This window comes from Chrysemys picta, chromosome 1, assembly GCF_011386835.1.
Source record: "Chrysemys picta bellii isolate R12L10 chromosome 1, ASM1138683v2, whole genome shotgun sequence".
Taxonomy (NCBI): Eukaryota; Metazoa; Chordata; order Testudines; family Emydidae; genus Chrysemys; species Chrysemys picta.
In genome coordinates, this window is record NC_088791.1 from 165547896 (window position 1) to 165571445 (window position 23550).

The 23550-nt window shown below is 42.8% G+C and overlaps 2 protein-coding genes across 16 annotated transcripts in view; one reads left to right on the plus strand and one right to left on the minus strand.

Moving 5' to 3' along the window:
- PROS1 (protein S) overlaps positions 1-3798 on the minus strand; it is a 61910-nt gene extending 58112 nt beyond the window's left edge. For 2 of the 8 annotated variants that reach the window (XM_065589119.1, XM_005283650.4), the window contains exon 1: positions 992-1268. Coding sequence is in view for 2 of the 8 variants with exons in the window: in XM_005283650.4 (XP_005283707.2) it covers positions 992-1070 (79 nt within the window). In the remaining 6 variants the exon portion in view is untranslated. Of the gene's footprint in view, positions 1-703; positions 937-991; positions 1314-1584; positions 1732-3779 lie in introns of those variants that run through there. The other 6 variants (XM_065589110.1, XM_065589080.1, XM_042853850.2 and 3 more) reach the window with 5 other exon arrangements.
- A 61-nt stretch (positions 3799-3859) lies between these two features.
- Positions 3860-23550, plus strand: part of ARL13B (ADP ribosylation factor like GTPase 13B) — an 80161-nt gene continuing 60470 nt past the window's right edge. For 6 of the 8 annotated variants that reach the window (XR_006175308.2, XR_006175309.2, XM_024103642.3 and 3 more), the window contains exons 1-4: positions 3860-4071; positions 7570-7751; positions 9829-9899; positions 14438-14687. Coding sequence is in view for 6 of the 8 variants with exons in the window: in XM_024103642.3 (XP_023959410.2) it covers positions 7693-7751; positions 9829-9899; positions 14438-14687 (380 nt within the window). In the remaining 2 variants the exon portion in view is untranslated. Of the gene's footprint in view, positions 4248-7569; positions 7752-9828; positions 9900-10558; positions 10766-14437; positions 14688-23550 lie in introns of those variants that run through there. The other 2 variants (XM_065589129.1, XM_008166157.4) reach the window with 2 other exon arrangements.

Here is a 23550-nt window from a genome sequence, read left to right on the forward strand (position 1 = left end):
AAACTGATCCCCTCCCCCCATTACTTCTAGAATATTTTTCCTCTCTCTACATTAACAAAAGGCTACATGGACATGTCTTTTCATCTAATTCCACACTACCGGTGGCATCCTGCCTAATTTCAAAACATCAGATTTGAAGTTATGCTGCTCAGGCAACCTTCAGACCACAGTCATTTGACTTAAGAAAACAAATGAATAATAAGTCAAATATAAAAATTGTCTGTACCAAAGCACTTTCTCAACACCACAGTTGTATTAAAATTCATTGGAAATAAGTAATATTCAAAATATTGACCAGGAGCAAAGAAGGGCCCCAACTTGAATTCAACAAGCCTCATTTAGAGGTTACTTTTGTCACAGCACTACATATTTTTTAGTGCTAAAAACATCAGCAACATAAACCTGTTTCTGCAACAAAAGTAACCTCCGCATTTAGCTAAAACAATGTACGGGGAGTCTAGTTTGCTCACCCATATTAATGCATTTTGAAGAAAAACAAAAACAGCAACGCTGAAGCTTAAAGTTCAGGAATTGCACAAAGATGATAAGGGGTCTGTTTTGTCTGTAAAAAACCGGGGGGAGAAGTTAGAGCTACCATTGCAAAAACTGGAAGTCTTGTCACATTTTCAGAATAAACCCCTCTCCTTCTGCTGCCTGGGGCAAAGAGAACTTGACACGAATGGCGGCTAATGGCCCAACTCACTCTGAATTCTGCTATCTCAATGGCACTTGATCTGTCCTCAGGAGAAAACAGGCAAGCAGCAAATTATTTCCACAAACGTACAAAGCAGTAATGTTGTTTTCTACGACTGCAATCTAGGAGCCTGACAGATTAATAGACCGCTGCCACCATCGCCTTGTTATGCACAGTAAGTTTCCAGGTGCTGTGCATAACAAGGGGTAAGGGAAGGGGCAAAACCAACCCGAATTATTCACACAAACAAGCAAGTGTGAACTTTGCCTAAGTTTTGAAGCTGCTGAATTTACTTACATGTCCTGGCCTCTGAGAGAGCAATCACCACAACCAAACAAGTGTGGAAAGCGACGCAGCGCCTGCCTAGCAGCCTCATTCTTACAAAAAGCAGCTGGAGGGGGTTACCAGGCACGTGTGGTTGGTGCTGGCGAGATATGGGCAGACAGGTCGCCTTAGTTAGCAGAGCTTCGCTGTTTGTTGTGTGCCTGCAGCTTCTGTGAAATAGCAGCACCGCAGCAGCAGGGGATCTGGTGCCAGATTCCAGCCGTCCTGGAGAGCTGGGGGAGGGAGTGATAAGGGGGGGAGGGAGTGATAAGGGGGGGGGGGTGGACACTTCCAGGAAACATTCCTGAGTGTTTCTCATGGAGCATAAACAGGATGCGCGACGCTTACAGGGCCGCCAGAGCCAGGAGGCTGCTGAGCGCCAAGCGCTGGTTTACAGCTGCCCGGAAAGCGGCGGGGGGGGGGGCGGGGGGGGGAGAGAAAGAAATCGCATAAAGTAAAACAGTAGCCTGCAAAAAGTTCACTTTCATCAATGTTTTCTGACCAGCTCTTAGCTCTCCCACCCAGATACAGAGAGGGACGGACACCTCCGCTGGGGTACCACACACCAGGTTCAGCTCAGGCAGACACTCCCAGTCCCGGGACAGAGGACACCAGGCACAGCTCCCCAGCCACAGACTGCCTTTAGGGACCCCAGGCACAACTCCCCATCCAGAGACAATCCCTTAAGGACCTCAGGCACAGCTCCCCAGCCACAGACAACCCCTTAGGGACACCGGGCACAAGTAGGGTTGGGCAAATTCCTGGAGATTTCATCACATGACATAATGTTTAATTAAAGATTAATCTTTGATTCCTGGAGACTCCAGGACAATTCTGGAGGATTGGCAACCCTAGGCACAGCTCCCCAGCCCAACACCTCCCTGGGGACACCGGGCACAGCTGCCCAGCCACAGACACTCCCTCGTGGATAGTCACCAGGCACAGTTCCGAGTCACAGACACAACCACCCCAAAGGACACCAGGCACCGACAAGACACTTCCCCGGGGACACCAGGCACAACTCCCCAACCAGACATCTCCCCAGGGACACCAGGCACAGCTCCCCAGCCACAGACACCCCCTCAGGGACACCAGGCACAGCTCCCCAGCCACAGACACCCCCTCAGGGACACCAGGCACAGCTCCCCTTCCAGACACCTCTCTGGAGACATTGGGACCAACTCCCCAGCCACAGAAACCCTCTCAGTGACACCAGGCACAGCTCCCCAGCAAGACCCCTCCTGCCTCCCCCCAGGATACCTGGCACAGCTCCCCAGCCAGACATCTCCCCGGGGACACCAGTGTGACAGCCTTTACCTTGTGTTCACCCCTTCACAGGATTATGATAAATTTTATACAAAGTATGCCTTGTGGTGTATCATTTAAAAACACATAATTTGCTGATTATCAGTGTCCTGGTAAAATATATGCGGCAACCTTGTATGTAAAGTTATAAGATTCCTGTGCATGATATAACTAAGACATGTTCCTGAACTTGTTCCAAGTCTGGGGAGCGGCCACAAAGAAGTTGCCCAGAGACAGAAGTCAAGCTGACCCCTCAGCCAGGTATCAACGAAATCAAATGGACCATCACCTGGTTAAGTAGCCATTTTTTGGCAGGGCAGAGGGTGTGGGTGAAAAATCTACATCTGGACAAAGAAACAGTTTGGGGTTTCTGTCCACACACACTTTCTGTCTCCTAAACCTCCCCTAGAGATGCTTCTTGAAGGAAAGAAAGAACTATAAGAAGGGAGGGCAGACGCTCCAAATGAAGCCCTTTCTCTCTGCCCATGGCATCCACAACACCTGAAGAACAAAGGAAGCAGCATTGAACTGGGGCATTGAAAGAAATTCAGCCAGTAAGACTGCTGGGACAATGGGTAAGAGTTTGAATTCATTTAGCTTAACTTAAGCATTAATTGTGTTTTATTTTCTTGTAACCAACAGTTACAAGAAAATAACAGTTACAGTTATGGCTCATTACTTGTAGTCACTTAAAATCTATCCTTCTGTAGTTAATAAACTTGTTTTATCATTTTATCTAAAGCGGTGTGTTTGGATTGAAGCATTTGGGAAACTCCATTTGGGATAGCATCGGATGTGCACATCATTTTCTATTAATGAAATGACAGACTTTATATAAACTTGTGTTGTCCAGGAGAGAGCTGGGCAGTAGAAAAAGTACATTTCTGGGGGGAAAGTCTAGGACTGGGAATTTGTTGGGGTTGTCATGCAGTGTAATGCAAGGGTGGCTGGCTATATCACTCCTAGACTATAACTGGGAGCCAAGTAACTTAGATGCTGAAGGCAGTGTGTGAGCAGACCAGGAGTGGTTACTCTCACCGCAAAACAGTGCAAAAGACACCCCAGGTTGGAGAGTTGAGGGGACACAGATGTTCAACAGTCCAGATTGTACAGCTAGGTAATATCACAAGTAGGCACCGCTCCCCAGCCAGGCACCTCCCCAGGGACACCAGGCACAGCTCCCCAGTCCTCAGCCAGACACCCCGAGGACACCGTGGTCCTTCTGCAGGGATGGGGCGAGCCCTGCTGAGCGTGGGAGGGGGGTTGGCGCAGGCCCATGTTAGGAGGCTATAAAGGGGTGAATGGGCTGGAAGCTGGAGTCCCCCCCCCCTCGTTAATCAACAAAAATCCCCACGCTCCCGATTGGCTCTCCCACAGCTCCGCCCCCTCGTTTTGGCTAACACGGTGGCCCCGCCCCCTTTCCGGTAACCATGGGTTACCATCCTAGTTACGTTACCCTTCTTCCTCGCTTGTAGCGTTCTCCGTGTGGCCCCGACCCCAGCCAATGGGCGAGCGCAGAGGGAGGGGGGTCACGTGAGCGGGGGAGAGTCGGTCACGTGCCACCACGGTGGCCTTGTTGGGCCCGGAGGAGCCGGTTCTGAGCGGAGCTACCGACCCGAACGCGGCCTCCCCCTCCCCCTTCCGGGGCCCTCATGGCGGGGGCAGGGGGCGCGCGCGGGGAGCAGCCGGCGGGCGGGGCTACAGGCGCCTACGCGGCTTCGTCGCCTCGCCCCGCTGCTGAGCGCCAGGTAACGGGGTGGCCGCGAGCGCCTGGCTGGAGTCTCTGACCCCCCCCCCCCCCGCCCGGGGACTGGTCCCTGCCCCGGGTCCCCTCGCTCCTGCGCGCCACCGTTGATGTCAGGGCCGGGGTTGCCTGGGCTCGTTCGCGGTGCCCGCGGGCCCCGTTCTCCCACCGAGCGGAAAGGTGCCTGAGCCGCGTCCCAGCTTCATGTGCGGGGAGCTTGGCCGAGACACTGGGGAGCCCTGACCGACGCTGGGTGGGTTCGCTGGTGTCTGCTGCCGGGAGCGTTAGCCCGGGGCTGGGGCGGAGGGGCAGGCCGGGGAGTTCTAGCGCATCATTCCCCTGCGTGGTGGGGCGTAGCCCGAGTGTCTTCCTGGCCAAAGGCGGGTTGCTTCAGTCGTGGAAGAGAAGTCTGTGGGCAAAGCCTTGGGCAGACTATTACGTCTGCAGTGAGACAAGGTGGGTGAGGTAATATCTTTTACTGGACCTACTTCTGTTGGTGAGAGAGAAGCTTTGGAGCTACATAGAGCTCTTCTTTCGGGTCTGGGGGAGAGAGCACTGTGGCTCTAAAGCTTGTCTCCTCTCTCATCAACAGAAGTAGGTCCAATGGAAAAAAATATCTTCCCTACCTTGTCTCTCTAATAGTCTGGCACCGACCTGGCCAGGAGAACAGTGCAGACAACATATTAAATCTCTAGAGGGAGTAGAGTGGATCTTTGGTACCACCAGGAAGAAAATCTCTTCCCAGGGTGGAAGAGACCAATAGACTAGACCTGTCTGCAGAGCGGTGGCTGGACACTGCTGCAGATGCATGGATCCGTTTGAACTACTGTTTATGCAGTAACTTTGCATTACAGAAGAACAACTTTTAGAGGTTCGACTATCATTTGTAGTAGTCCTGTCTGTTACTGTCTCATAGCACAGTAGTGTTCCTTCTTATTTTGTACATCTGTTAAGTTAGTTTTCACGGGTAGGAATAGTATTAAAATTTTTGCCGAAAAAGCTTTTACTGTTGAAGCCACTGTGAGGTTTTGTTCAAAATAAAATACAACTAAAATAATCCCATTCCCTCCTCTAAAATTCAAATTTAAGAAAAGTCACGCAAGGCATGTAATAAATATGGAGCCAAATGTGATTAAATTAAAACACTTCTTGGGGAGTGGTATTTTTAAAGGCTTGGTGTGGTTTTTTTTTTTTTTTTTTAAATTTATAAGTGAGACATCAGACTGTTGTCTTGGGAAGAAAATTCCCCACCCAAAGCCTCACCACAGCAAAGGCAAAAATGGTCTGGTAATCTAAGACATGATGGTGGCTTACCTAAAAACAGTTTTGCCCTACACTGTGAAGATACATAAACATGTATTTTAATTTTGTTCCACTATGTGACTTTGTTCATAGATATAGTATTTTTTCCTGATAATGATTTGCCTACATTTATATCTCATATGCTTGTCCTGAAGGTGAAAGAGAGAGCCGCTTATTTGGGTTACAGTCCTTTGCGTTTGCTTGTAGCTTTGCTGAGCAGCAACAGCAGAGTGAAACTAACAAGGTTCTGCTCTGTTTTGCAGTTGACATTCAAATCCCTGTAGGCAGCAGAGAAGCCATCAAGAACTACTGCAGTAGTTCTTAAATGTTTGTATTGGTGACCCCTTTCACACAGCAAGCCTCAAGTGTGACCCCCCTTTAAATTAATTCTCCCCCCCCCCCCAAATATTTAATACTATTATAAATGCTGGAGGTGAAGTGGGGTTTGGGATGGAGGCTGACAGCTCGTGACCCCTCAGGTAATACCTTGCGACCCCTGAGGAGTCACAATCCCCCGTTTGAGAACCCCTGAACTACTGGTTTCATGCTACTCTCTGGGAAAGCCATGAGCAGTAGCAAAAATAGGTGATGTGGTTATTGATGAGGGAGGAAGAGACGGACTGGGAGAGGACTATTTTACTGAAGACTTCCTTCCACCAGCAGCCAAGAAGCTATGGAAGGAGTGTGGTTGTAGAGGCACTCCTTCCACCCCTGGAAAGCTTTGGAATGTTTGGGGAGACAAATCTGTCTCCAAGCAGTCAGATAAGCAGCTGATAAATTTGAAGCCTCATTAGTCAGAGGCTGGGATTAGAGTCAGCATCTTTGAGCAGATTCTGAGGACAGTTTCCTGGTAGTAATCCCAGGCTACTTGTGCTTCCCAGAAGCTGGTGACGGAGATACGGGCTTCTTACCAGCATGCTGCTGCTGAGTCTAGGGGAGAGAGAAATGGTGGTTTTAGGAAGGGTGGTTCCCATACTCTTCCATATCAGCCACTAGATAATAGGAAAGCTACTCTGGTTAATTTAATTAGATGTGGTAGACTTTTCTGTCCCAGCAGCATAAACAAACTTGAAGGGACACTTAATTTAAAAATCACACTTGTCTCCTACTGTTGTTTATAGCACCTAAGATCATTCTACCTTGAAATCAGACCATTCTTAAATTTTTGTTTACTTTGCATTTGACTGCCTATTGTGTATAATCAGGTTTCACAGTGGTCGCCCTGTTAGTCTGTATCAGCAGAAACAATGAGGAGTCCTTGTGGCATGTTAGAGACTAACAAATGTATTGGGGCATAAGCTTTATGTATAATCAGTGTATAATCAGTTGCCTCTGTTTGTGTGGGTGTTTTACACAGCAACACTGGAGAGAGAAATATTCCCCTGTCACTCCAAAAAACAAACAGGGAAATGGGATTGTAAATCCCATAAAAATTGGCACTGGCAAAGCAGATGGGGAAGAGGAAGCATCTGAGACTACTCTTAAGTCTCCAAATCTGGGTAGATAAGCAATCAGAAGCCAGGCCAATTTGTAAGTTTACATTTAAAAATAGCTCCATCTCCTTTTCCCAAGGCCTATATGCTGATGCTCCTTCCATTAGGATTTTAGATTGTGACTACACTTGGAATTATCACTGATTTCAGCCATCAGCATAGCTGTGTGATGGGTCATCCAAGGGTACATCTACACTACAGGGGGGAGTCGATTTAAGATACGCAAATTCAGCTGAATTCGACGTATCGCAGCCGACTTACCCCGCTGTGAGGACGGCGGCAAAATCGACTTCTGCGGCTTTCTGTCGACGGCGCTTACTCCCACCTCCGCTGGTGGAGTAAGAGCGTCGATTCGGGGATCGATTGTCGGGACGCGATAAATCGATCCCCGAGAGGTCGCTTTCTACCCGCCGATTCAGGCGGGTAGTGTAGACCTAGCCCAAGAAAGCTGCAATTTGTACCCTGGGGTTTGTCTCTGCTTGAAAACTGGGTAAATCCTATTGGTGCAAGTTGCAGATTTCCTTGTCCACACTAATTTAGCACTTCACAGATGTCTGAAATAGGGGCTAATGCCCAGTGTAAACAGAGCCGTAGGTTAGGGGTGGTTCTAAGCAGGGTGGCTCTTCCCGATAAGGGAAACAAAATTTGCTTTGGTTACGCTTGGGGACTGACTGTGTTCTTTGTTTTGTTTTCTTCATTGCTACTAGTGACAAGACTGCACCTGAGCTGGTGCTCTTTGCTCCTCCACCTTCTTGTCTCACTGGAGTTCTCTGACCTATCCACACACAATTTCAGTAGCTTCCTTGGCCCTGGATGGCTGGCAAAGAGGGATGTTTAGTCTGATGGCCAATTGCTGTAACTGGTTAAAACGGTGGCGGGAGCCTGTCAGGTACGATTAAGCAAATGAGAGTATTCTATGTTTCTGCAGTGGCTTTCATCCCAAAGAACCTCAAGAGCTCTATGTATTGTACTATATGTCCAGGGTTACTCCATACTACCATTTTGTCTGTCTTACTTTTCTACTTAGTTACCCTTTGGTAAAACCTGATTTTTTACTTTATTATTACTTTTTTTAGATAAAAGACCAAAACCTAAGGTGCATAATTGTTTTTTCTTTGAGAGGAAAATCAGATGTTTTTTGAGTTTTAAAAAACAAAACACAAACCAATGATCAGTTACTCAGGTAATTTGTTTCTGACTGAAAGAATTCGTGAAGTTCAAAATATTTACTTTTCTCTTTTGTATGGACTAATGTTGGGAATTGGGACAGAGAAGAGCAATGACTTAAAATGTGTAATGTAGGGCTGTCAAACTCATTCTGGATTTTGTTTTTAATTATTGTCCGTGTGGAGGGATATACATTAAAGGGTAGATATACTACCCTTCATCCACAGCAGACGTTATATATCACTGAGAGTTTTGAACAAAGATCAAGGGTGGAATATGGCCTTTATGAAATGTTAGTTGTAATCATCATTATTTAACTGTCTCATTGTTACAGTCAGCATTCTGGTAGAGTATTCTCACATTTGGGACCACTGTTGTTTCTCCCCTGTTTCTTTTCCTTCCCCATCTTTCTTCCTGGTTTTAGTCTCCCCTTTTCCTGGATGGGATTGCTGACACCTCTCAGAGCCATTGTTTTGGATTGTCCCTTTCCAGACACAGGAGAACACGACATTTGTTTATATTTGGTGTACCTTGGAAGAATTTCTTGACAGCCTTGAGAGCTAGAAACTTAATTTTAAAAATATGGATTCTGCAGAATCCAAGCTTGTCAAATGGATCACATGAGTCTGCCACTTATCTGACAAATGCTTGCAGACATTTTTCTGCTTATTTCACTTGATTTGTTTGGTTGCTGCTTATTGCCACCACTGGAATTCATTGTGATCCTGCTCTACACCTCTTGCCCTACCTCCTCTTGCCCTTCTGGATGCCCTGAAGAAATTGGTGTGCAGCTTCACAAACTTAGTTTGTCACAAAATGCTATCATATTCTGAAGGAGATTGGAAATAACCATGTTTTATTTAGTGTCCCCTTAATTAGTGGAATTTGAGGACTTGCCACCCAACTATGCCAAAATGTCAGTTTTACCTATTTTTAAAATGAGATTAGCGAAGGTGTTGGTTGCAAACCTTCTGTTTTTTGTCTTTTGTTTTCACAAATCCGTTCAAGCTCACTTGAATTATTGAGAAAGTAATGAAAGTATATTTCCTCATTGCTGTATTTTAAATAATTCTAACCACAGAGAGAGGGGGTGTATGTGAATTTAACAGGGATACAGCACAAGTGACATATTTGATGTATTGCTCATTGATAGGAACGAATACCTTCATTATGGCCTTGGGGATTTGCCTTGGTTAGACATTGATATAGCTATACCAGTATGAACACGTAGCATACACAGGCAATGTTGTTGTTCGCCTGGTAGAGCATAAATTACTCTGCTTGCAACTGGGATAACACTACAGACAAGGAAAGGAGTATTTCAATGGTGCAGCTACACTGATGGTTGCAGTATGATCAAATCCTCAGTGTGGATAGGGTTTTAGTTTGTAGGAAAAGGGGGAAATGGAAGTTATGGTAGTTATTAAAGAGAATACAACCATGCCAAAAAATATGGAATTCAAATTGATGGTACCTGGGATTCAATTTCCAAAAGACAAATAGAAATGAAAGGCAAAATCATTAAGTCTTATATGTATCTTTTCAAATTATATTATCACCCAGTATTAAGCTTATCTCTTTATTACTTAGTCTGCTGAACTCTTTGATTAGCTGGCTGTATGTTAAATACCAAATAAACAAACATAAGTCTCTCTGGTACTGGATATTTTGAAGCCTATTGGTTTTACAACTTTGTGGTAACTTTGTTATTTATGCATTCAAATACTTGCAAAAGTCCAACACAATGTTCAAGTAGGGGGAAAAAAGCCTTGCAATATCTTTTTTTTTTTCTTCTGAAGGAAGGTGACACTAGTGATGGTGGGACTTGATAATGCTGGTAAAACTGCTACAGTGAAAGGAATCCAAGGAGGTAAGCAATAAATCTTTATATGAAGTTCTGAACTAAGTATTTTAAGACTAAATATGATGGTCAACTCAAAACCTTTTTGTAAAATGACCAACTTAAAAAAAAATCCTAAATGATATGACCTCAATTCTTACATCTCTTTAAAAGGATTTAGAAAGGGGTTTTATGTTCCTCTGTTTAAATGGGTATTCCAAACAAGGGCAAAACTGACTGTACAAAGGAAAGAGGGAAACAGATGACACAAAATTGCTGTCAAAAGCAGAGAGAGCTACATTGTGGGGAAAAGATCCTATTTCAGTTATAGTATTCTTAGGTGTTGTGGAAACTATGACAGTGTCCTGGACAAACTTTATTGAATTACGTTTAAGTATTTTAGGAGTTGATTGTATTAAAAATGAAAATGTCAATGTCCTATTGAGGAGGGACTGTATGTGTTTATATGCGGGAGGAGGGACCACAACCCTCCAGGAACTAAAAACGGCAGAGGTGGGTAGGTGCTTAGGCACATTCACTCAGGGCATAATGCCCCCAGATAGCTTCCACCACTGGAAAGAGGCTTACCTGTGCTTGTTCATACTGAATTCTCCAGGGCCCAACAGTCAAAGGAATTTTGGATAAATAGCCTGAGTTAAAACTGACTCAGGATCTTCTTTCTGATCCAGCAAACAGAAAGGGTCTCACATCCAGGTGGGGCCCCCAGTCCTTAGGGAAAAGTAGGAAGTCTGTTTTTGGCCCATTGATGACATAAGACATCAGCTGGTTGTGAGCTGAAGCTGTGATGACTTGTGACCACAAGAAAAAACCCTGCGTGGGGTTGGAAGGACTAATAACCAAACAGAACCATTTTTGGAGTGAGGGAGTGATCCTTGGTAAGATCATTAGCATGCTTGTAGGTTCTTTTATTGTTTTTAATGTTTTTCTCTGTAATGCTTCACCTTAAGAATAAATATGCTTGCTTATAAAGGGCTGTGTGGTAACTTAGAACTGTGGCAATTTTATTGTGTAATTATCTTTGAAGAAATGGAAAAACAGGCCTCTGTAGGCAGTCTCTCTTTTGCTGTGGATATCACAGCATAGTCAGGAAACTGTACAGGCTCAAAGTACCCCCATCAAGAGGGAGAGAAACATGTGACTCCACTCAAGAGAGGTGATGGCTGAGGAGCCTGGCCTGGTGGTGCTCCTGCTGGGCCATATAGGGGAATATGGGTGCAGTTGCCCTGAACTGTGATGTCACTTGTAATTATATGATGTATAACACTTTATAACCCCCCTCATTCTACCCACCTGAGTTTATGGTGTCCCTTTTAAAAATGACTTTTATTTGGGCTTCTTGCTTTGAGACTATAGGCCCCAATCCTGCAGATGACTCCATCGTAAAATTCAAACCGTAGTTCAGTGAGTCAAGGGATCTGAAGGGAATTAGGCCCTCAATTCCCATTTAAATTCAGTGGAAAGTTAGCACAGAATTACCTTGGGCTTTTTTAAAATTCCAAGCCTAAATTTTCAGAGGTGAGAACCGAAGTGCATGTGCCGTTTGTGTGAACCTGCATCTGGGAATTGTGTGGCTAAATGTGTGCACAATCATGATTCATGTGTACATCTGCTCTGTGAGGGTGCATGCTCATGTCTGATGGCCATGCGTGTCTTTTAGAATGTGGGAAGTTATTCAGTAGTTCATTTTCTGGCACATGCAATGTATATTTTTCCTCATAGGGTAAGATGCTGTTTCTGTTAGAGAAGGAGCTGACTATAAATTGCTAGCTTTGTGACAGAAAGAGAGAGAAAAAATCTCCAGCGTTCTTTTAGGACTGATATTCTAGCTCATAATTTTGTTTGAATTATTGCAAAGATATAAAGTGTTTTTTGTGGTTAATGAGGCATTTCACTTATTAGCATAGGTTAGAGAAATCAATAGATCTGATTTCTTTGTACAGAAATTGCTTTCTGATGAAATATACCGCAATGTGCATACATCAGTAAACTTTATGTAAAGTCAATGTTATAAGTATAACCTATTTTATGATATTGACTGTCAGTATAATTAGGAAAGGAATCCAAAGAAGGAAATGGTGTGTATATAACTTAAAGGATGGTTCTAATGATATATTTTTATATCCTCATTTATAACCAGGAAAGCACCAGCAACTTTCTAGACATTTTTTACAGCAAGAGCTCAGTTGGCTTTGAAGAGAATTTTCTCTTGTCCCTCTCCACTGATTAATGCACATGCATGCAGGCCATAATTGGAATCGGATAAAATTGGTGCTTTTAAAGACAAATGTTTGGTGTAACTTTGTGTTTGAGATGGTGGAAGGTTTTTCCAGCTGTGTGCATTTAATTTAGCATCTAGGGTGTGCTGTGCAATATACTGACAGGTATAAAGACAAACTCTCTGCCCCAAAACGCTAGTTGAGGGTCAGTAAAACAATGGATTTATCAGGTGTAAATGAGGTTATGAAGACTTTTTCCCCCATTCTGTCCTTCTGGATCTTTTTTTTTAAAGACAGTGAATCCATAGTTGATATTTAATCTGCCGTTGTTTCAGCACTGATACTAACACCTCCATCAGCAAAACGAACTGATTTTCCTCAAAATTTGACAGAAAGGTCCTCTTCCAGGATAAACTCTTTCTAGAAAGATGGAACCAAAATGGACTAGATATTTCCAATATGGGGTTCCATATTAAGAGATTCTGACTCTGTTGAAAGTTTCTTAATGCTTTGTTGTGAAAACAGCTTGGCCTAGAAATGTCACATTTGTTTTTCTCAACTGACCTGATGGAGGAGAGTGCATTCAATTAGTTTTCAGGGTTGATAGTAGCTAATTGTTTAGTTATGCTTGGGGGTCATTAATACTATTGGATAGTGAACATAGTTTTAATTGAGTGCATTGTAATGCACATGTATTCCAAATATATGCACCTTAATGTATTTTGACTCGCAGAACTCACAATACATGGACCAGCCAGCACAGTGGGCAAAGATTTGCTATGAGGCGTCTGCGAGGAAATTTTCACAGAAAAGACCGTCCATCATAATCTGGGCCCTCTGTACTTCACAGTACAATGGGACTAAATTCTGCGGCGGCAGCCTCTAAAATTCTGCATCAACATTAACTTGTTCTGCGACCATGAAAAATACCCTTAGTTCTCACTGTGCCTCCCCCACAAACACACACAATTATGGCTCATAGTTGAAAATACTCAGCATAAAATTTGTCTGCTGTTTTTGAAGATAACATTTTTTCACTATACTTTCCATGTATCCTGGCTGTGCAGCCTGGGTCTTGGCTCCTATGATGTTGTCTAAGTGGTCTGGCTCAGAATTGCCATTCCCTGGTGTGCCAGTGAGGGAGGGTGCTTGTACCCATTTAATTGCTTCATCTTTCTAGTTTCACAAACCTCAGCTGCTGCAGAGTTCTTCAGGCTGCTGCTTCTGACTCTTCCTGCTCTCTGGTTGCAAGCTGGACTCCAGCTGTCGCTCCACAACCCTCTGTTGCTTGGCTCCATGTAGCAGTGCACGTAAATCTAATTAGCTCCCTCCAAGGGAGGAGCTGGAAAGTGAGAAGAAGGGTAGCTCCCTTTTATGGACACCCAGCCAGCCAGTTAGCTATAAAATCCCTCTTGGTAGCTGTTCTCTACTTTCTTTACCTGTAAAGGGTTAAAAAGTCTGACTGCATGCATAGGTAAAAGGAAGCCAAAAGAGCCAATGGGAAGGCTAGAACTTTTTAAAACTGAAACAAGACTCCCCTTTTGTGTGTCTGTGGTAATTCTCCCAGAGAGCAGGGACAGGGCTGGAGCATGCTGTAAAAGCTTGCGCCAGGTATGAAAAATCATTAAATCATACCTAGGAACTACTCATTTGAAACCCCAGATATGTAAATAGATCAAGAGATGTCTAGGAAGACGCAATTAGGTTTATCTCTTTTATTTCTTTATGGCTTGTGGACTTCTCTGTGCTAACCCCGAAATGCTTTTGTTTTGCTTGTAATCATTAAGCTGGACCTCAAGAAAACCATTCTTCATGCTTAATTATTATATTTGCTCTTTTTAAATCTAACAATAGCCTAAGTTCCAGATGTATTTTCTTTCTTTTTGTTTTTAATAAAATTTACCTTTTTTTAAGCACAGGATTAGGATTTTTGGGTCCTAAGAGGTTTGTGCATATGTTGTTTAGTTAGCTGGTGGCAACAGCTGATTTCCTTTCTTTTCTTTCTCAGCTCTTCCCTGGAGGGGTGGTGGTGAAAGGGCTTGAGGGTACCCCACAGGGAGGAATTCCCAAGAGCTCCTGGGTCTAAAACAAAACAAAACAAAAAAACCCAAACAAACTTTAAAGACAAGGTAATTCTCATACAGCAGCACATGTTAATCTGGAATTAAGGTTGTAAACTTGTTTTCCATCTAAAACATGTAATTAGAAGCGAGTTGGCCATTTTAATTGTATGGGTTTAGACTCTGAATTTTGACATATAAATATTAAAATAAATGAAATTGTTATAGCTAAATGAATCTTTCACCAAATGTTTTCTTTATGATTTGACAGAGTCTCCTGAAGATGTAGCTCCAACAGTTGGATTTTCTAAAATTGACCTTAAACAGGGAAGGTTTGAAGTCACTATCTTTGACTTAGGAGGTGGAAAACGAATACGAGGCATCTGGAAGAATTACTATGCTGAGGCATACGGGATAATATTTGTTGTGGATTCCAGTGACACAGAGAGAATGGAAGAGACCAAAGAGACCATGACTGAAGTTCTAAGGCATCCTAGGATATCTGGGAAGCCTATATTAGTGTAAGTAACATGAATAAATGATTTACTACTAATCTATAACTTATTAAATGTTGTTTGTATACAGACTAGTACGATAATTCTTCCCCCTCAGCCTCACTTCTTTTAGTATCATTACAAAATAACATCATAATGGCTGTATTTGGTCAGACTTCTTATGAACTTCACACACTCATTTTCTACAGTTGAGCTCACTGTTAGGGTAAACTTCTAGGCCCAGTAATCACAACATGCCTCCTCCACCCATATGCACAATAGTCCAGTTGCTAGGGCACTCAAATGGGATGGGGGAGCCCTGCGTTCAAATCCCTTCTCAGGAGGGATTTGAACTAGGATCTGTTGCATCCCAGTGAGTATCCTAACCACCAGGTTATAGAGTATTCTGGAGTGGGATTATCTCATTCTGTTGAAGCTGTTCGTTTTAGTATAAAATACTTGAATAGCCATTGGGCTAGGGGTGGGGAGAAGGGAGTATGACTATATTCAGGGGTTAGGGAGCATACCTGGGTTCCAGTCCCTGTTCCAGAGGTGAGTGCTCTAACCACTGGGCTGTTGGTTATAAGGGATACCACCTCCTCTTCATTTGTGAATCTAGCCTTTCATTTTATTTGCTTTTATTAAAAATACCCAATGCAAAACAGTGCATTCAGCCCAAACTGAATCTCTTCCATTTTTTTACAACTGCCATTGAATAAAAAAACAGTTATTTGCCCAGCTCTAATTAACAGTAAATTTAACATCCATAAGTTGCGCATATCTAACACAAGGTGGTGCTACTTGTACATGATCAGAAAAATCTAATTAGAGAAAGCTGACTTTAATAGCAGTTGGGATTTGTTTTTGCTTTTGGTTCATATGCTTAATTTTAAAAAAAGTTGAGGGTTTCAGAAGGTCTAACAACTAGAAAAATATTAAATTTTGTTTGAATATGATTGACTTCTAGAATTCTACTCCTTCTAAACTTCTTTGTTAAAAACAAATATTTGAAGAACACCAGAAATAACAAACTTTACTAATTCCATTTTTAGAACAATTGTGCAAAACTAGGACTGTACAACAACTTTGCCAAAAGAAAGATGGAGGTCATAAATGGTAAACTAGGACAAAACCCATGTGTAGGGGGCTCAAGATGGTATTATAAAATTCAATATATATATACACACACACAATGTGTCAGTTTATCCTTACATAACCAAGGTTATCTACAAGGTTACCATGCATATAATTTGGAGGGGAAGCTCTTTGCTTTAAAGCTTAAGTGCTGGGAATCTGCTAGTGTATGAGATTCCAAAAGTGAAACTAACTAGTCTGTCTTGATCAAGTTAAGCGAGATGCAGAAAGCAAACAGCATAAACGTTGAAAAATAAATTAGGTTTTTTACTTGTCGTCTTTGTTATCTATGATGGTGTTGGTGTTAACGGGAAGACGACAAATCTATTTCTAAAAATATTTTAACCCAACAGTGTATTTTAAAAATGAAATCGTGACAGCCGTCAACTGTCGGTCTCTCTAAATGAATAAAAATTGTTCAGCTTTCCATTATAAAATCTCTAGGTCTTGATCCTGTAGTTGGGAAGCGTGGGCCTTTGTGCCCATACAGACCCTCTGTGACTTCAGTGGCCTTGACAAAGGCACATGGTCCTCCCTGCATGGATCTAATTGCAGGATCAGCACCATAATCGTAGTGCGGTGGGCTAACTCAATCTTCAGGTTTGTTGAAGTTGTTGCTTTTTAGCTGATTGACAGTACAGGATTTGTGGCCTGCTGTCAAAATTCATGTTGTCCATAAATCCTAGTCCTGAAAAGGGATTCACCCATGCACAGCCCCAGGGCCCCACGTGAGTCAGTGGATCTTTTTCCAGGATTGGTGCAATATATTGTACGGTTCCCTTTCTCTGTTCTTTTCTTGTGCCGGTGGCATAATTGCCAAGATTTCTGCAGCTTCAGGAGGCATGTTATACAAATTAAATAATTTGTATAATTTAGAGGTTGTTGCCACAGGATTTAGGGGTGCTTGACACAGAATTTGGTCCCATTGTGCCAAGGAGTACTCGAACCCTGGAAACGAGGCCTTGGACCATAAGCAGGAGTGTGAACAGCATAGAAATATAGTGCTTGGTAGAGGAGAAGAGACCAGGACCCATGGGATCTTGATCACAGCCCAGTGCACCTATAAAAGATTATTCTATGGGGAAAAGATCTTGCACTCTCTCTCACTTAGACCTGAGTGTCATGTGGTAGGTCTGTCCTTCACAAAACTTAAAAAAAAAATGAAAACACTTCTTAAGACCTTAGTACAGGAGATGACAATATAGCAGCATATGGAGTGTTTGTTTATATTGTGGAGATCGATCTTTTTTAATATTCCATTGCTTTCAATTTTTGAAGAAGTGTAGTTTTATTTTATCTAGTATTTTTTACTGTTCATGTTTACTCCTGAATAGTGTTCCTTTGTTTTCAAAGCGAAATCATTAGCTTGATGCTTGGAAAATGTCACTTACAGAGCAAAGAGTATGAACAATAATTAAGGCTAAGATTTTGTCATGGATATTTTTAGTAAAAGTCAGAGACAGGTCACAGGCAATAAAGAAAAGTTCATGGAAGCCCATGACCTGTCCTTGACCTTTACTAAAAATATCCATGACAAAATGGGAAGGGATTGGGCAGCTGCGGGGTGGTTGAGAGATCTGGGGTCCCCACCACCTGTGGGGGCTCAGAGCTCCAGGGTCCCTATGCCACCAGCAGCGGAGGGGAGCTACAGGGTCCTCCTACCCCCTCCCCAGAGGCTGGGAGCGCTGTGGGAATCCCTCTGCCACCGCCACAGTGGGGAGCTGCAGAGGTCCCCATGGCAGCTGGGGAGCTGCCTGGGGTCCCCTTGCCCCCCGAGAGATTGGGGGCCTGCTGCCTCAGGTGTGTGGGGGGCACCTTATAGCTCCCTGCTGCTGCAGGAGGCAGCGGGACCCTGCATCTCCCAGCTGCCAGGGCTTAAGTCACAGATTCCGTGACCTCTGTGACAAAACCGCAGCCTTAACGATAATTAGTCATAAACCTGGTGTCTATGTGGGAGAAAACTGCTTAAAATCTTATTAAATCTGTTTATTTGATGCAAATAATATTTATGTATGTGTGGTAGAAAACTAAGATTTAGTAAATGATGCATTGACTTTTGAAGATAAAGTTCTGGAAAGTAGAACTTAAACATATTGTACTTTAGCCATATTTATAAACTGTTAAGAAAATATTGTTAATCATTTTTCCCCTACTCTATTGAAATTAAGAGAAAAAGCAACACCCACCCAAAGTATCAGGTGAATAATGACATACCTAAATAGAAGGAACCAGTCTCTGGAGTCACAGCTCAATTCCATTTCATTTTCAGCATGTGTGTACTGAAGAGTGATGAGAGTGGTTGAGATCTGATCACTGAATAGAACAAATAGATATTCATGTTTCTTTTTAAGCATGAAATACCTATTATAGATTAAGCTAAAATGCCATCAATTTAACATAGATTAAAACAGTGCCAGCCATCTATGCTAAATTGTTATCATGCACTATATAAGATTATTCACTCATACAAAAGCAAATGCTTGTGTTGTCCACACTTTGAAGTATTAGAATGTATCTAGGACCCTCTTTGATTTTCTGTACAGCAAGCAAAAGCCTTACTGCATGTCCATAATCTGTTTAATGATCAATCTGCTTATCAATTATTGTATGCAAGGCCATAGAAAACCATCTCTCTTCCAAGGGAGTTGTATCCCTTTTTAAACCAGGCAGTAACTTATTTTGACTGTCCTGGTTGCAAGGCTAGCTGCACCTTTGCATTCTGTGTTCCCTCTCATGTCTTAGGCCTTGTGCCTTAGCCTCTCCTGGAGTGGAATTCCACAATTCTCCCACTCTTAGATTGGGCCCTGGGATACAGCACTCTGTTTAATCAACCAGTCTTATCTAGACTGCCTGACTGAGATCTGGCACCTGTAGTTCTTCCTTTCAGGAGTCTGACAGTAGTGAATATAGTGACCATACACCCTTCTTAAAACAAAGTATGGTAGGAATAGGTATAAAGCATTTAGAGAGAGGATTTTAAATGTCTACATGCATGTCAACCTTACCTAAGGCTTGCCATCCCTGATGGTAACCTATTTAGGCCTCACTTCTGCCTGTCTCTCCACTTGGTTCCCCTGAACAACTACCCCCATCTCTTCAGAGAGACTTTTTGACCTGCTGTACTCATTTGCTCTTCTGCCTAAGTTGGCTTTGGCCCTTCTAGACAAAATTGGATTTGCAGACTGTCTGAGGAGGAGGTAGACTCTTAAAGCTAACAGCCCTTAATAACCTCTAAGTGTTTGCTGAAAGGTGGCTTATTTTGAGCCTTTCTTTTGTTTTGTGCATGTTTTTGCTTACAGGCCCCTGTTAAATGAAACCAATATAGTCATACAGTAAATATACCAGTAACCACGTCAACGTAGAGTATTCATAAATTATTACAGAACAGCTCCAATTCCATCAGTACTAATAAAAATTGCATTGGGAAGGAATGATGGCGGTAAAGGCATAGAAATGAAACTCAGCCCAGGTCCTGGTCTCAGCTCTGCCACAAACCTCTTGTGTCACCTTCAAGAAATCAGTGTAGTGCCTGACTTTTTTTTTTTTTTTTTTTTAAATAGAGCAGGTGCAATTATGTGTATTCAAATACCTCAATTGTACACACAAAGTATTTGTAGTTACATGGTTAGTTATGCGCCTAACTAGTCATGGGTGCATGAAGATGCCTGTCTTTTATATATGCATAATCATATGGTTGTTTGAAAATCAGGCTCTTAAATGTTTCTTCCTCCAGTTTGCTCATCTGTGAAATGATGATAATACAGTAACTCCTCGCTTAACGTTGTAGTTATGTTCCTGAAAAATGCAACATTAAGCAAAACAAAATTAAGCGAATCCAATTTCCCCACATTAAGCAAAACGATATTAAGCAAATCCAATTTCCGCATAAGAATTAATGTAAGTGGGGGTGGGAGCTTAGGTTCCAGGGATTTTTTTTTTTGCCAAACAAAAGGCGTTATGTACATTTTAAACCATTTTAAACAAGCAATTTAATACAGGTATAAGTTTTAAACAATTAAAAAAAAAAAAACAATTTAATACTACAATCATCATTGCTGAGTATGAAGCAATGGGAAGTGCCCCCGCCTTACCCCACACAGGCACAGCCCACTGGCACTGCAGACAATGAGGCAGGCAAGGAGGCTGAAGGTGCCGTAGGCTAGGAGAAGCATGTTGCACAGCAGGAGTGGCAGTTTCCCCTACTGTGCAAGCACCAGGGATGGGGGGGCTCAACCCTCGGCCCACCCATTCCAACCCTTCCCCCAAGCCCTCACCCTTAACCCGCCTCTTCTCCCCCCACCTTCTCCCCATTTATTCCACACGCCGCATCCTCGCTCCTCCCCTGCCTCCTGCCCGTGGCAATCAGCTGGTTTGCAGCGTTCAGGAGGCAGGGGAGGGAGGAGGAGCCTGCGCGCCGAGTCCTCCCTCCTCCCTCTTGCCTCCTGAACACCTCAAACCAGCTGATTGCCACGGGCAGGAGGCGGGGGGAGCAGGGGGAAGGCGCTGATCCACGGGGTCTGCTGGCGGCCGGGAGGTGCTTGGGGGGGGGGGGGGGAGGGGGCATAGGAGAGCTGATGGGGGGAGGGGGGCTGCCAGCTGTGGACAAAGCAGGCAGCCAAACAACGTTATAGTGGAGCATTGCACAACTTTAAATGAACATGTTCTGTAATGGAGCAGGGTCGTAAGATCGAAACAACGTTAAGGGAGCGGATGTTAAGTGGGGAGTTACTGTACCTCATTCACAAGGGTGATGCGAGAGTAAATTAATGTTTGTTAAACATATTCAGACTCTCTGATAGAAGGTGCTGATTACAATCAATGCAGAATTCTGAATGTTCTTGTTATGCATATACATGTCCAGTCCCTTTTTGAATATTGCTAAATTCTTGGGTTCAGTAAATTCAGGTGGAAATGAGTTTCTCATTCTAACTTTATCAGTTTTGAATTTGCCACCTTCTAATTTCATTGTCCCCGGAGACAGGGAGAGCAGAAGTCCCTGACCACTCTTCTCTCTACCACTTATTTTATATGCTTATATCATGTCCCTTTTTATTCATTTCCTAAGATAAGCAATCCCAATTTTTTAAACTCTCTGCTTATGAGGATTTTCCCATGCCTGTAATCATTGTTGGCACTATTCTCTGAGCCCCTCGTTGATTGCTGCAATATCTTTTCTTTGAGACAAGATAACCAGTTCTGTATGAAGCACAGGGTATTCCAGATGAGAGCACACCACTGATATCTATTTAATACAGCTATATAGAATTTCTAGATCTGCCATCTCCCTTTGCATTAACTGACATGTCTGAACATATATAAGAGCATGTCCAAATACCATTCCAGTCCATTTCAAGTAAAATAAATGCCTATTAAAGTGTGTAGTCCATTTATCAATATAGCTGTGGGTGCTCAGTTTTGCTGAAAATCAAAACCTAGGTGTGTCAAGTTGAATATCCAAAAATTCAAATATGCACAGTTGGTGAACACTTTTGGAAATGTGGTAGTTCAGTAATTGTGTTGATGCACAAGAATAAGTAGAATCTGGTTCCTGTAAATTTGACCAGGGCTAATAAGTTACACAATTTTTACTTTTTTTTTTTTTTTTAATTTTTTTCCCCTCTATTAAAGTTAACAAATATAACTGAATACACATAGGGAACAGACCTTCTGGATTAAACTGTTCCTTTTTTATTTTTAGATCTAAAACTTTTTTACTTGAGCTGTACTTTAAGAAACCATGTTACTGTAGTTTTTTGAGGTGTGAGACATTATGCCCCATATTCTTCATAGAGATATTGTTATGAAGTGATTATAGCATAACCAAGATGTATTTTAGGCAAGATGGGTCATGCGAGGTATCATTGAAAAGGTTATGATTTTACTGAATATGATTATCCTATTTGTTTGCATGTATCATTTCTGTATCTGAAGTTAAGAATATTGTATCAATTACCAGTGGGTTTACACCTGGGGAACGCCCACCAGACAGAATGCAATCAGTCTAGGTGGCTCACTGTGAGGAAGAGCCATTAGAACAATAGGTCTTTGAAGATGCTAATCTCCTACCTTCCTGGAAAGGCTTCCTGAGGACCTTACAATTAGTCTTTGAGTTATGGCTGTAGGGTCACGTGATTAAGTCACCTGGTACTGGAATTCATCTTGGAATACCAGTGTTTTTCCACTGACTGGCGTGGGAACTAAGTTTGGAAACAAAGGCTTCCCGCCATAAGCAAAAGCTGTTTGAGGCAGGGGAGTGACCTCAACGTGTGTCATTCTTCACTGTCTCCTCACCCAAGATGACTGCTGGAAACATCTAAGAAAAAGACTGGGAAGAGAAGAGCTGAGCCCAAGCTGGAAAAGTGTCTGGCCTGTGAAAGAAATACCTAGAGTTTTAAGCTGCAAGCAAGAGCAGCTTGCCTTCAAGAACCTCTGCATTCTGCCTAAAACAACAGTTAGGGTGAGAATTTGCTAGTTATAACTAGTTTCTTTAGTATATTGATCTTACCTTGCATGTTTGTTTCATTTGCTAGATAATCTGCTTTGACCTGTTTGCTATCCCTTATAATCAATTAAAATCTACCTTTTGTAGTTAATAAACTTGTTTTGTTTTGTCATAACCCAGTGTGTGGAATTCATAACTGGGGGGGCAAAAAGCTGTTGCATATCGCTCTCCACGTTGAGGGAAGGAGCGAATTTCATGAGCTTGCGCTGTACAGTTCTCTGTGCAGCACAAGATGGTGTAATTTTGAGTTTTCACTCCAGAGGAGGAAGTGCACTTGAGTATCTGGGTAGTTGCTTTGCTGAAGTCTTCCCATGCAGGGGCTACTCAGAAAGCCTGCATGTTACAACAGCTGGGTGTGTCCCTATGTGTATGTATGCTGGTGAAAATGTGAGACCGGAAGTGGGTCTGCAGCTTGTCACAGCAATACAGTTAAAGGGAGCACAGGCTGGTGGGACAGGCTGGCTCAGTGTTACCCCAGTTCCAAGTGGTACCCCAGGGGGAACCCATTAGAATGTGGTTATCAGTAATAATTATGTCTTAGTTTAATGTCCTTTTAAGTCATCTCTCTTTAGATCCTGTTGGCATCTGCTTTTTAATTTAGCCATCACGAGAAGTAGTATCTTAAGACATTGGCCTACTACATTTTCTTTGCCATACAACACTACTGCTTAATTTGCTAAGCTTGTTTTGCTAATGTAGGTCTTGTAAGAGTGTTAGAACACTTAAATGGCTAATCAATATTTTATATGCAGTGAACAACAGTGGAAAATAAGTTAGAGTAATAGAAAGTAAGGCTTGTGTTCCAGTGATTCATATGGGTCAGTTCTCTCATCGATGTCTTAGCAGTTTAAACAGATGTCTAATGCTAATGGATTTTCTTCTTTTGTGCTTAAATTCCCCTATGCTCTAATTGGGAGGGAGGGTCTAGATTTCATATTATGTAGACAAATATCCAGCCTGCTGGCATTATTAAAAATGATCTTCTCTCTCTAAGTGCTTGAAAGCATGACAATGAGAGGGTAAATTTCATAAAAATGTCAGTGATAGCCCTTGAGGCTTATAATAGATTGCTGGGTAGGGCAAGGGGAAATGTTGTATTTTCAAGGCTGAAAGTTGTTTTTCTTTTCTGCTATCATTTTGTTAATGAGGGACTGTAGCTGCTAATGTATCAAATAGTTGCATAACACAGTCATGACTATCTAACGCACTTTTCTAACCAAAATGTATTTTCCTTTGTCTGTTAGTTTTTCTGTA